The sequence below is a fragment of the Psittacula echo genome (assembly GCF_963264785.1).
Source record: "Psittacula echo genome assembly, chromosome: 4".
NCBI classification, from domain to species: Eukaryota; Metazoa; Chordata; class Aves; order Psittaciformes; family Psittacidae; genus Psittacula; species Psittacula echo.
Window position 1 is genome coordinate 38,354,606 of NC_137738.1, and position 14,788 is coordinate 38,369,393.

General features: G+C 38.0%; 1 protein-coding gene across 1 annotated transcript in view; it reads left to right on the forward strand.

The window, feature by feature from the left end:
• Positions 1-291: 291 nt before the first annotated feature.
• Positions 292-14,788, forward strand: part of ADGB (androglobin) — a gene marked incomplete at both ends in the record, with an annotated part of 118,492 nt that continues 103,995 nt past the window's right edge. The window contains one exon of the mRNA XM_080615880.1: positions 292-443. Within this exon, the coding sequence (XP_080472006.1) occupies positions 292-443 (152 nt within the window). The remainder of the gene's footprint in view (positions 444-14,788) is intronic.

Consider the following 14,788-nt stretch of genomic DNA (forward strand, 5'->3'; position numbering starts at 1 on the left):
GGGGGTTGGAACTGGATGAACTTTAAGGTCCCTTCCAACCCAAACCATTTGATGATTGTCAACGGGAAGCTCCTTGAAGCCCGTGCATGAGCTCAGGAAGCAGTGTGTCATCACTCTCAACGCTAAGCCTATTTCCCCAAATGCACTTTACATCAGGTTGTTGGTCCCTTCAACGTGAAAAGGGCAGCGAGTAGCCCCGGGACCACCCTTCCCGCGCCTTCTCCGTGCCCCTGAGGGCGGCACCTGCCGGGGCGTCTGTGCCCGGCCCTTCCTGCCGCCGCCCCGCGGATCATGACCGGCTGGGGCCGCTACCTCCGGCAGGCTCAGTCGCCTAGCAACACGGCGGACGCGGTGGGACATGCCGCCATGGCCTCCAAGGGGAGCAAGAAGAAGGAGTTGGGCAGCCGCCCCAGCTCCATGACGCTGGGCGTCTTCGCCAAAGAGTAGGAATCCGAGGGGGGAAGGAGGAAGTGCGCGGGAGCCACGGCAGGGTGCCGGGCGGGCCCCCGCGGCTTCCCGGAGCCTTTCTCAGGCCTGGGCGGCCGTTGAGGTCCGCGGCCGGCAGGGCTGGGCGGCCAGCTGCGGCTTGGTGCCGCCTTCTGCCCTCCTGCACCGCGGCCGTGTCGCCGCCGGTGCAGGCTGGATACCGGTGCTTGCAAAGAGTGCACGCTGAGAAAGTTTACTTGCGCAAGTGAATGTTTGATTAAAAGCTGTTTCAGTGGATAGCGTGGGGCTTGGCTGTTGTTGGGTATTGGCATATTGTGTTTGTTTGAACGGAAGGCTGTGTGGAAGTTATATTTTCTTCCTCTTGTGGTACTTCTTGCATGGGGTTGGATGGGTTGGGTGGGTGGTGTCTTGTAGTAGTGGAAGGTGTCTCTGCCCATGGCAGGGGAGTTGGAACTAGATGAGCTTTGAAGTCCCTGCCAACCCAAACCATTCTTATATGATTCTCACACACCTGCCTGGTGGCATCATCCCACCAGCGTGATACACTGTGTGTCCAGCACCTGGCCCAGTGGTCTGGGTGCCTTGGGCCTGGTTGCAACAATAGGAGCGAGGAGATGATGGCACATTGTGTACACAGGTGGGTGACTGGCTTTGTGGTGCGGATGTTTTGGTATGCGAGGGGCAGCATGTTGGCTGCAGCTCGCAGTGTGAAGTGTTTGACTTAACGGTCAGGAGCAGGCAGAAGTTGAGTGTTTACTGAAATGGCTGTTTGGGTTTAAAAGAACCCCAAAACTGTGATTTGGGACAGTAATTTGGGGAATACACACCCTCAGTTTTTATCAGAGGAACTGTGCTAGCAGAAGTTTTTGGGGCAAAATGGTTAATAACTCTGGTAGCACATCGGTTTTATTTGCAGAAGGGAAACACAGCCTTAAGTGCTTGCTTTATGTTGTAATGAATGTGAGGAAATTAAGTATTAAAATTATCATTCTTCCTATTAATTCCTTAAGTATTTTAGTGTAAATAGCATCTCTTGAGATATTTTAAAATGATTCACTGTTTGCTAGGTATACTGTGTGAATTTGTATATTTCTGTGAGTGTGTGAACTTCTTCCTGCAAAGACAAATAAATAAATAGAAAACATTGACTTTCTTTCACTGCTGCTAGTTTCACTTTTGACCTGGGAGTTCTATTTCTGTGTTTTGAGCAGCTTTCTCATCCAAACGCCTGAATGTATGTTACTAGAAGGATTCAAATGAAAAAGAACTATGTGCTCATACCCTTTTCTTATTTTTCATGCCTTAAATAAAGGTTTCTGTTTTATCACTTTTTTCTCTTCTTAAACCAATCTTCAAATGCCTCTTTGTTCTTATTCTGTATCCATCCTTTGCTACAAAGTAGTTTCTTATTTCCTATTTTCATACTTGTGTTTGTATTTCACACCTTGATTGCCATTTTGATAACTTTTCTGTTGCGGCAGGCAGACAGGATCTCTAATTCCCCCCTTCTCCTCACTGCATCCGTTTGCTTACTAACTTATTTTGTTTGTTTTGTTTTGGTCACAGCCGTGCAGCTGCTCATATTGACTGCTTCAAGGAGTTTATATATATATTTAGTCTGTCAATATCTGAACTGTCACTTTTGGTTTTTAGCACTGCGAGAGAGAAAGAAGTATTTTCTTATTTCCCAGTGTATATGAAACTGCATGAGCTGTTATCCAAAAGACTTTATCCAATATTTCAGGTTTTGTCCCCTAAGAGGCATTCTTACATTGTGAGATTTTCAAGCTGTTTCATTAAATTTAGATGTCTGTCTTTTTTTGAGAGTCTGCTTTTCTAGTAAAATTGTTAATTCTTTCCTGTATTATACATAATAACTTGTAAAAGAATCATTCTTATGACAGGAGGTTTTGTATTAGAATATCTAGAACAGTATCTGTCTTTTTCTGTAGTACATTATTACTTTAGGCTTTATTAAATAAGACCATGATGGAGAAATCAGATTAGCAAATTGTTTTCCCAGTGTCAGCTGAGATTAGAATATTTAATTAGAAACTATTTGAATGCTATTAAGGCTTATTGAAAGGCCTCTGAAATGCAAACTAGGAGATACGCTTGCATTGTATTTGAAATGTCATGTTGGACCTAAAGGACAGGAGACGTGATTTGTTTCTCGTTCTACGGTTATTAACTAATTGTATTGGAACTAATGTCTAGCATATGCCAATGTTAATTCAGCGTTTGCTACAATTGAAGGGCAGGAATGTTTACTCACTTCACTAAAGCTATTCTACATAAAGTATAGTAGTTTGAAAATGTTATAAGGGTGACTTAGTGACTTACGGTACTAGACTACGGAAGAAACTTACAATAATCTGATTGTAATGCAAAACTTCCATAACACAGAATATATAGCTTGCATTATTTTTTTTCATTAAGCCTATAACTTCTGTTTAAACTGTATCATGTCTTTTGAGTCTATCTGCTCTGCCACTGTGATATAGAGTGCCTTTGTTGTAAACAGGATATTTCAGTGTATGTGCTGAACACATTTCCAAATGACATCTTACTGTCCTGAAAGTTACTCAGGCATATGGAGAGATAAGGTGATCCTTTTTTAAAAAAATAAAAATCAATAAATGAAAATGAATAATCTTATTTGACAGAATGGCTTTTAGTATGCACACCTACTTCTGTTTGTATCAATTAACTCTTATATTAATATGTCTATTAACAGAAATGCTGGTAATGTAAAAGGGGAAACAAGAAAATCTGTGATATGAAAAATCTAAACTTGCAGCAACTCTGATACTAATTTTCCAACTAACCTATCCCTGTTCACTTTTTATCATTCTGAAATACTGTTAAGGCTGTTTGGATGGATGAATGGAAAAAATGTTGGTTTAAGACCAGTGCATCTCTTTCCAAGTTCAGCAGCTGATCTGATAAACCTTCTAATTTAAAATGTCAGGAAAAATGTTGGTTTAGCATATGTTGAGCTGTAGATAATTAATTTAAATCAAAGAAAGCTAGTAACAGCTTATTCTAAACTTACCTGTAAATTTTGTCTTGAAATGAAAATTTTACGGAAGAGGTAGCTCCATTTTCTCATGAAACAGAGAATGATGCTGTACTGTGTAATCCTGTGACTCAGTCTTCATTTTGATTGGTAATTCCTGTGCTGAACAGATTGCTCTATGTTTCCACAGGTAATGATTTTCTTCAGATAGTAGGCAAGTATTGGTAGTCATCATAAATGTTTTATCAAAGGCCCCTTACCAAGTTGTCTTTTTTTAGTGGGTTGTGGAGATTGGAACACAAATACTGTAAGGCTGGAGTTGTGTTCATTGGAGATATGACAGTTACTTACTAGATATTTCCTTGACATCTGTTTATGTTCATTGTTACCAAACTTGTTCAGTGCATTTGTGACTGTCAGCTTCTACTGTACAAATTTTGTGTAAGTCTGTGAGAACTTAGGTAATATTACTATCCCTGTATCTGAAAGAGGAATGGATGTTCACAGGCTGCCTGGGAAAATTTTTGTCTTGAAAGTTTGGTGTTCTGTGGTAGTTGCAACCTAGGTTTGCCCTGAAGATCTCTGCTTTCTTTTTGAACACAGCTTGCAGTTGCAGGGATAAAAATGTCAAAAGTATTTTATCTTTTGTCTAATATTGTCTTTTTGATACTAAATACTACTCTCTCGCTTTTATGTTTCTCAGTTGAATTACTGAATAGAAATATCAGTAGTATAAAAAGGAAGAACGGCTAATAGTTTTTAGAAATAATTTGTAAAAAAATCATCCTGAGAGCTCTCAGTATTTACCACAAAGAATTACAGTGTCATAATTTCAACTGTTGTGGATAATATTAATGCAGAAGCCCTCTGAGAGTAATGTGTGCAAACACATCTGGACTATATATTTTGATAACCTTGAAAGTACTTTGCTTGATTTCCAGTGAGATAAGGCTTCTTTTTTCCCCCATAAATGCTTACAACAGTCAGCAGAATACATCTGCACTGTAGAAAACAAACAGGGATTATTGGTGGATATATTGCAGTGCTGGAGTTGAACCTGGAAGCATACAGAGAAAGCAGGTAGACTCATTCAAAAGGTAGTGGACTCATTTAGCCAGACTTTGCACGGGTGTCTCTTCATTCCTCCTTTCTAATTAGGTAGCAGTTCCCTTCAGGAGCTAGCCAGGTTGCTAGAGATGACAGGCTGAGGAGCTCAAAAGAACTGCTGTTCTAATAGCTTTTCTTAATTGAAGCGTTAGAGGCTACTGAGAATCTGATCTTTCCCAGGTTTCAATGGTCATAGTGAATAGGAATTGATGTCTTTGTCGGCACTGAAAAGAGATTCCGGCTAGTAAGAATGGATAATGTATTAAAATGCTTTTCAAATTAATTTGGTGAAGCTCTATGCCATCAAACCCAAACTTCTGTTTTAAACTTGAGCCATCAGCTTCTATCTGAATTAGGGTTTGGGATATTAGGGACAAAAGTGAGGAGTTGATAGTGCCAAGTGAGGCAAGTGATTTAGGGATAATTGTGGCGCAGGCAGAGGTCACTGATGCAGAGGGGAAGGTCAGAGTGATGCTGGAATTGTTTTTAGGGAGAGCAGTAACTTTGAGCTATATTTACTGCTGATGGATCCTTAACATGATGGATCCTTAACAGACAGGCCGAAGCCTGAACTGCCTGGAAGAAGTGATTTAAGGTTAGCTGTGTGCCTGATTGATTGCAATGAGTAGCAGGTTGCTGCGCTGCTGTTGTACAGTGGATTGCTACCCCAAAGCCTAGGATTACCTGATGTTGGCTATTAAAATTAAAGGCTGGGCCAGTAAGAACAGAAAAAATACTGTCATTGCCAGTTCATACTTGAATTCCCATATGCCCAGGATAAGGATTCAGCCAAGGCTTGTGATTGAGGTTTTATCCACTGCCAGCATGTTTTCCTCGGGTAACTGTTCTTAAGGTTTAGGCTGCAGCAGTGGTTTAGAGAATATAGACTTGAAGAGATGACGTTTTTTGGTGTTTGGGTGGGGCTCGCTAGATTGACTGAAGTTTGGGAATAGCAAGAACCTGAAGTTGCTTTTAGTGTTGTGCTGGAGCGCACATGTTGGTTACTGTAAGTTTTAATTTTTTAATATATAGAGTTATGTGGAGTCATGGAACAAATCTGCAGAAAAAAAATGCACTGAGATGCTGAGCAAATGGTGCCATTAGGCACATGCTTACTTTCTCCAGACATAGTAATGCTAGTGGATAAAGATGTTATGATCTTAGGCTCAATTTGGATGAAGTTCTTTAGTTTATCATTGTTCTTCAGAACTTATTGCATTAATGTGCATCTGCAAACTCTCATTGTGCTATTGTACTAATATCTAAATTGTAATCTAAAAAAAAATTGACATTCCTAAGGAGTTTGTGTTGTCCTTCCTGAGCATAAAATATATGCTTTTCATTTGCAGTCTTTTATGGTCTATTTTTTTGTACATGGCTCATATTTCCAAGGCCAGTATTTTTATTAGTCTCAGAAATAGAGTTAAGCACAGCTAGAATTTTTAGTGTTAGCATTTTCTGGCCAGAAAGATGAAGATCTTGCTTTCAGACCCTGTGCTTCATTCATTGCAATGTTACAGTATGTAAATACAGTATATATAGTCAGTTTGTTAGTACTTATTTTTCCTTTTCTTCTGCCTTTAACTTTTTTTTAGTTTCTTGCATTGTGATGAGATAAGGTATTATTTCCCAAGTAAATACGTTAAATGCATTAAAATAGCATATAAGCCAACCATTAAGTTTATTTTTTTATTAACTTTATTACATTTTAATTAGGAAATTATGTATTCAAATTGCTTTTCCTAGTTAATTCTAATTAAAACAATGAGCCTCTGAGAGCTTAGCCTACCCCGATCTGTAGATTTCAAACTTCATGGACTCATGGGCAGAAAAATGTTATGTACCATTGGCAATATTACACTAAATGCTGTGCTCCCTACTGATCTTCATTTTAGGTTTTTCTCTCTGTGGAACTCAAAGCAATGACAGAGGATCCTGCAGGCAAACATGCTTCATGAGGTTGGAGACTCTGCAATACAAGTCTAGGCTTCTATTACAATGAACAGTATGATGAACAGTGTAATAGGGAAAAGCAGCTTTCAGCAGAACTATATAGCAGAAAAAGAGCTGTCAAAAGAATAATAATTGTGCTTTGAAACTGGAGAGCATCTTAAAATATCATGTTGGAGATTGTGTGTGCTATGGATTATTCATTTACTTAGCAGAATGGTCTTTAGCTTCTCCTGTGAGCTCTGTAACCACAGATGAAGAAATGGGATTTCTGGTTTTCTTCTTAACGCCTGCTAAGTGCTTTGTAAATGAGTTGACCTAAATCCACAGAAGTACTGATGTGCTCTGCCATGCAGAGATTTTTAGTTCTTAGTTAATTATCCAGGTGCCATACAGAAGGCACAAAAGGATTTTACAGAAGCCAACAAGGAAGAAATGCCAAAGAAAGGAGCAAAGTACAAGCCATGTTCTTAAAGGATACTTGAGTACCAAACTCTAGTGTGGAAAGAGGTGCTGCCATCTTACCAGCATTCTTATAGCTGAATCTAAGGCCTGCTCAATCTTTTTAGCAGGGAGCGCTAGAAGAAACAAACTCAGGAAAGTTAGTGGTTCCATAATTTCTAAGGTGCTGTGCAATTATATGGGGAAACCTGACTGCAGATTCCCTCGTGGAATCAGATCCAGTAAAGAAGAGATTGGAAGAGATCCTCAGCTTTCAGCTTTGGAGAGCAACCATAACAAGTGGGAAGTCTTTGACTGAACTGCTAGTGGTTTCTCACACAGAGCTCAGGGGAGTGGAACTAAGATTCCCCCAAGTGGCATGTTTCTTTTCTTCTCTTTTTTGTTTGTTCTGAGTTTGAAAGAGGTATGTGCTGCTGCAGATAGGCTGTTCCAGAAGCTATAGATCATTATTCTCACCTGAGTCACATCTGATATAAAAGAGTTCTGCTGGCTCATTATGTACTAAAAGGTCAGGTGTTTTATCATTTTTTTATTTGCTGTGTTTTATGTTAGATGCATTATTTTTCTTGTGTCATGAGAAGAGATAAGCAGTACTTTCTTACTTCTACTACTATTTTCTGTGTTTCCGCTTTGTTATTTCTCCAAGCTGTAAGCTACTGCCTGTCCCTGAATTTCCAAAGTTATTTTTACATTGCCAGGGTGACTGAACCAAAAATAATGTTTCATACAGAGGACGTAAAATTGATTATACTCGGTGCTGCTGTACTAATTTCTTGTATTGGATATCCTGCTTCTAATGTGTCCTAGTTTTTTATTTGCTTTCCTTGACTGTACTTGAATGGAGTTCTTAATTGAGCTATTGTCACAGAATCACAGAATGGCTAAGGCTGGAAGAGGCCACAGTCTAGTCCAACCTCCCTGCTCAAGTGGGGTCACCTGGAGCAATATTGCTCAGGACTGTATCCACATGGCTTTTGAGTATCTCCATGGAAGGAGATTCTACAACCTCTCTTGCCAACCTATTCCAATGCTCAGTCACACTGTTGTTTTTTTTTTTAAAGTCTAAGTGACCTCCAGTGTGGTAAAACATACAAGGTTGGGCGGATGAATGACTTCCAGGCCATCTGATACCTTCTGTTGTCAAGGGTGTTTTTCAAATATGTAAAATAGTGTATTTTTCCCATTCGTTATTAAAAGCTTTTTGATAGCAAATCTCTGGCTCCATAGAATCAGGAGCAGAGAACTTTTACTACAGCTAGCTCTTGCCATTGAAAACAGCAGCTGAGCTTTTCTAGTATTGCTCTCACAGGCTACAGAGTTGTGACTTGTGCTGCTGTTGAAAGCAACAGTGTCCACACTTGTATTTTCAAAGTCTGTAACTTCACCTGATTTTGCTTCTGGCTTTGAGGCAGTTACTAATGATAGCTTGTGCAATAAAACTATTCTTCTCCCTGCAAAATAGAATGCAAAAATAGAAGGTTAGAAAGAGTCCAAAATTCTAACACATCCTATCTCCCATTAATATGCAGGCAAATAAAAATAAGAAAACATGTGGACTTCTAACTTGCAAGGTTAAATGTGAGGCTAGGTTGACCATTCTGTCTTAGCAAATGTGTGCACGTTTGAAGCAGGCTCATTCTTGGCAAGCTACTGAAGTCTATTAGTAGTTCATCTGACACCTGCAAGGATATCAGCTATGTTTAGAAATGAGAATATTACACTTGAAAGTAGTGATCCAGATTACAGATTCCTTTAAAGATAATGTGCCTATAAAGAATAATGAGTTGGTATTCTTCACTTTATCCACAGTTTGATCTTGCTTCACACAGACAGCAGTATGTGCTTTTTGAGGAAGAAATCCTACCCCAGTACACAAAAATGACAACAAAACCTGTTGTAATAGGCTTTGTAAACAACTATCATTGCAACTTAGATGCTTTACAAATATTTTTTCTGCTCATCGTACCTGAACTGCATCCATGGCTTAAGTCTCTTCCCAAACATGAGAGCTCTGAACATTCAGACTAGCATATTTTAGCTACAGAGAGTCCTTTGAGTTTTGGCTCTAGTGTCCAAGATATGAATAATGGTAAGTTACAGTAAACAACATCTAAATATTTTGGATTTATCTTGTAATCACTACTGACTATACTACAAATAGAGAAGACTGTATTGCCTTAGCAATGACTGTATGGTCATGATTTGTTCTGGCCATTCCTCTTCTGAAGAATGGCACTAGGTATGAAAGAAAAGAGCAAATAATTTTTGTACAGTTACTGATACTTGGTTGAATGTTCTCATATCCTTTCTAGATTCTTATGAACTTGAGTGTTGCTATGGTTTCTGCTGTGGATTTCTAAGATATTCAGATGGTACTTAAAAAAAAAAAAAAAAAAATTAAAAATTCAGTGATTAGAGTATCAAAGAACTTTCTGCTGTAAATGAGGTCTTCAACAGCAACTGTTGTTTTTGAGTTCTGAAAAGATAAGGGAAAAAGTGAAGCACCTTCCCCACAGGGCACGTTTGGAGAAGCTGAGCCATCTGTTCTCTGCCCTCTTTTTACCAATATAAAAGCCTTTAATGGGACCAGAAATTGTTTCTTCTGACTGCTCAAACTATCCAAGGGAAGGGACACGTGTTTCTTTACTGCCTCCTGGCAAGTGAAAAGAGCCCAAAAGTTTCATCTCAGTGTGACCCAACATTGATATCCAGTGGGGAATATGAGATGTTAGGTTCCTCACTCTCATCTCTTTCTTGAGATTGATCTTACTTCTGTACATATAGAGGAGTTCAAAGCATCCAAAGCAATTCAAGAAGGAAAGAAGGATAAAAGTTTCAACTCTGAGCCTCATTCACTGATGTGCCAGATACCTAAATATCATTTCCTGTTACTGCATCATATTTGTTAATTAATTGCCATTCTAAGAACTGTAGTAAGTGACATTAGATAGATGCTAATAGTGTATTTTCTGGCATTTGAATGAAAGTAAGATTTACAGTGTAATGGTTGTAGACATTTTATGGAAAGACTAGATAGTATTTAATGAAAGATAAAAGATTGGCAACGTTCTGGGTAACAAGGTAAAAATGGTGAGCATCAAATAGATTTTGTCTTCTGTTGGGATATTGCTATGATCAAATCCAGATTTTATTTTTTTAATCTTTAAAACATGCTATGGGTAATATCCTTGACCATATAAAACACCTACAGGGAGCACTAAGATGGGATGACGTGATAGCCTTTTGGAAATTATTTAGCAACAAATGCCCTGCTGTGGAGATAAACAAATTCTTAATAGAGTGAATCAAATAAAGAGCAAACTCACAATCATTTTGTCTACAGAAAGGCTAACATATAAATACCTCATCATGCCATACTGCCTAAATGTATCGTGCTGCAAATAAAATGGCTGGTTTGTTTTGACAGTTGCTGTTACAGATACCAATGCTCGGTCTTTTGATTCTCCAAAATGTGCTTTAAGCAAACGCGTTTTACTCTCCAGTTGAAGTTGGCTAAGAACAGATGTATAAACAGTAGCTGTAGCTCAGCTGCTGGGTAGCAATTCATTAAATCAATCAAAACAGCTTTCAATTTTGCCTCTCAGTCCTCAAGCAGAGATCTCCATACAGTGTCCTAAGTCATGAAAACTTTTGTATTGATTTCTTAGGATGATAATAGAAAGCAGATCTTAAACTTTGAAACTTAAGTAGGTTTAAGAGAAATAAACAAATGAAGCCTTAATGAAAATAGGGAAAGGTTTTGCTGCACAAGCTGCGTCATAAGGAAAGACAAGGTTTGCAGACAGAATAAAAAAGATTAGATATATCCATATACATAATTAACTAACCAGAAAGCCTGAAGAAGTCATTGATGTGGTAGAATTCCTGGGATTTTTTTCCTACTTTCTGAGGTATAGACATGGAGACAGAAAAAGCTGAAGCTGTCAAGTCTCCAACCAGATTTCTGCATAAAGCCTTGGAGTAATTGTGGAAGCAGTACTGGCATTGTTACAGAACTACAGAACAATTTTATCTGTTTCAAATATTCCCAATCAAAATTATTGTGTGAACATATCTCATTGCCAACCTCAGATCTGCTCATCTAAACAAAAGGGAAAAACTAATTATTTTTCTTTCTTCCTTTGGAGTTTTGTTTTATTGATTAAAGGTGCATCTAACTTTTGTAAGGGAGTGTTAGGAAGGAGAGCATTAAACCTTTATCTGGAGGAACGAATAAAAAAGAGAGAAAGGTGTCTTACTTAATTCTAAAAAACCTGCATAGTGTCACAGAGTTATTGTCTGCTGAACCAGAATTAAAGGAGTACAGGGAAAGGAAGGAAAAGTAGCTAAGCTGTTCTGAAACTAAATACCAATACTTCTGTAATTTTCTTGAGAAGACTCCCTTCAGTGTTGCTGGGTTCTCTTTGAGGAATGGTCATAAATAGTTTACAGGTAGATTTGCCTACTTTAAGAAGAAAATGTTTGCTCCCTAGACTCCATTGACCATGCTGATAAGATCTTGCTTACAGAGTGGGTGAGCAGCCAAAGTGTGTATGTCTACAGACTGACTATGTTTAACTTGAGAGAACACATTTCCAGTACCATGTGGGCCTTCTTCCTTTCTCTTTATTAAATCTTAAGTCCCTGAAAAACTTGGATAGCAATCTGCCTGCAATTTTTTTCCCTGTTGTGTTTGTCTGTCCTGGTGCTCCCTATTTCCCCTGTTGGCACTTTGTCAGTTGTACCAGTATTCTTGGAGAAGCTGCTTGGAGGGTCAGAGGTGAATTAGTGCTAACTTCATAGTGTTTCTCTCATTTGGCAATTTATTCTTCCTTTTTCTCCTACAGGGTTTAGCACAAGACTAAAAAGAAGTCTGCCAGTAAATTAGTGTTTAAAATACTATTGCACAATGAAGCCATCCAGTGTGAGCATAAAATACCAGTAATGGTTTGCATTGTCCTTGTGTCTGTTAGTTTGCTTCAAAGAATTCTCAATGAATTATATTATTCAGTTCTTGTAATACAGAAACTTAATAGCCTTACTCAAATACACTATTTTAATAAATTCAGATGTCTTTTTTATTTATTTATATTTGGAGTCCAATTAAATTGCAGTTCTTTAAGAATTTTTCCAAAATATTACTGAATCTTTTTGAGAAGTAGGAGCATTGGGCTTCCCCAAATTAATTTAGACATCTGTCATAGATAGCACTGTTTTCATGTTTCTCCCATTGTTAGTGTTGAGGGTATTCTATTATGTCAAAATGCATTGGAAAGTAAAATTTTCTGTCTTAGCATGATAGTAATCTAGGCAAGTCTTTCCATATCTCACTTTTTTAAAAAATATGGATTTTTTTATTATTCCATTATCATCCCAAAGGAAATCTTACAGCAGTTACAGGAATTAATATTTGATTTTATTTGGGAACGGTTTCAGAACATCTTTATTGTTATTATCGTTATTATTGAGTGAAACTTCCATGCTTCTCTATAAATATTTAAAAGAGCAAATGCAGACCTAGAGGGAGAAGAAGAGATAAAACAATATAGAAGTATTTCTAGAATTTTTAAAATCATTACGTATGTCACTCATATTTCATCTGAAATAAGGAAAAAGTAGAAAAAGTAAAAATTTTAACTTGTCATGTTTTGCTTGTAAGTATATGTAAGAATCTGCCAGGAGTTGTATTTAAATCAATGTTGAAAGAGGTAGAACTTCAAATATCACAAATGTTGGAACTGTCAGTACAGCTAACATTCTAGTTTTTATTGATCTTCATGGTTGCAGTTAAGACAGATACAGCAGATACCTTAAAACAACTGGAAATGATATAGGCTTTCCTAGTAATCAGAAGAAACTGAGAAACACCTCAGGGTTTTCAATTGCTTGTTAAGTATTATTGTATATATGGAATGAAGCATCATTTGAGCCTTTCAGAAAATGCTGGAGAAAAAAATGATAACCATTAATGAAAGGTCAGACATAATAGAGAGAGGCTGGAGGCCATTTACAGATGAATGAGGTCACAAAGATGGAAAAGCAAAGCAAAGTATCACTCCAGAGAATTCATCTTCCTTACACTTAGAGTGGCAGAAGCTGTATTTTTTTATTTGCACAGCAGAAGGCACAGATGACATTGAATTTTCACAGCTGTCTTCCAGTAAGAGTTACTGGTAGAGTGGATGAATGTAGTTATTGTCTAGATGATGACTAACCATGTCTTTGTCCTTATTATTACTAACAAAGCATTATCATAGAATAATCATGGAAAAATGTTGATAGAAGGGTACCTCTGAAAGTCCAACTCTCTGCTCAAAGCAGGGCCAGCTTAGATTAGGTTGCTTAGTCCCTTGTCCATTTGAGTTTGAAGTATCTTGAAGCACTGTAGTTCCCCAGATTCTCCTTCTTGCCGTTTGTTTTTTTTAAGACGAGTGTGATGTTTGTCTTTTTTCAGTCATCAGAAACTTTACCCCATTGCCATGGTCTTTTGAATGTGATTGACAGGAGCCTCAGAGTGACTCCAGTCAGCTTCCTCAGTACCTTTGCTCACATTCCAACTAGTCCCATGGAGCTGTGTGTATCCTGTTGGATTAAAGTGCATCCTAGCTGCCTTCCTCTAATTGTACATAATGCTTCACTCCCGCAGACTCTGTTAGTAGACTGATAGGCTGAGAAGCCTGAGAGCCAAATTTGCCAACAAAACCCAAGACACTAAAAGGCACTGAGTAACTTGGCCTTTCCCATGTACTTTGTCACTAAGTTCCCTGCTTCACTGAGCAGTGGACATACACTTTCCGTATTTGGTCTTCCTTTTGCTGCCAGCATGCTTACAGAAGCTTTTTTCCTTGCCTTTAGTGTCCTTTGATTATTTTGACTCCAGATAAGACTTTTCTTTTGTATTTTCATTGCTCTACACTTGAACAATGCACTGTTTCTCCATGTGACTTGCCCCTGCTTCTGGGAAATAAGGCGTAATAGTATTTTCTGGTGTCAGTTGGTACAGACCCCTAGCCAGACTACTCATGTAATCTGTGTTTGTCTATATAATGTAGTTGTAATTAATGTTGCACCTATATGGGAATAATAAAGGAATATTGTGTATAGCAGCTAAAAAAAAAAGAGCATGTAATTTATGACACAGTGACTGTTTATCTGAAATGTCAAATGCTTTGGGCAAAGTGATGCTGTAAATCGTAATCAGGGTTTATTTTTTTCCGTGGAGTTACGAAAATGTCAAGAGAAAGCTAGAATTCTGAGATTTAAAATGTGAGTATGGTTTTATCACTGATCTGTATACTGATGATCAGTATAAATATCCACATGATATGATATGCAATACTTTGCCAGGAGTTAAAGAAAAAAACTGTTCTGAAATACAAGAAATAGTGGAAGCTGTCCCATTCAAATCTCCTGAAGATGTCAGTTTCTACAGAAATAAAGCTTTATTTTTTAAAAGAAGTATTTTTTAGCACCAGTTTGCAAAAACACTCTCCAGCTGTAGCCCAAAACACTGTTATCTTCTTGGTCTCTTCGACATATTTGTAGGAATTCTACTGTTTCTTATTAAAAAAAAAAGCTTTTTATAGCTGATATAAATAATGTAATAGAAGTATAAGGTAAGTATATTGTTAAGGCTCCAGTAGTAAAAAAGTCTCTGTTTAGTACTGTATTTCTGCTGAGTATCACCGCGGAAATTCTGACCTTTTTTCCAATCGGTTAAATTCCATCTGTTTTAATGCAATACAATTTATTTGAACCCTTTTACTCAGTTTTTTATGCCAGTTTGCTTCTTGGGTCCCAGCA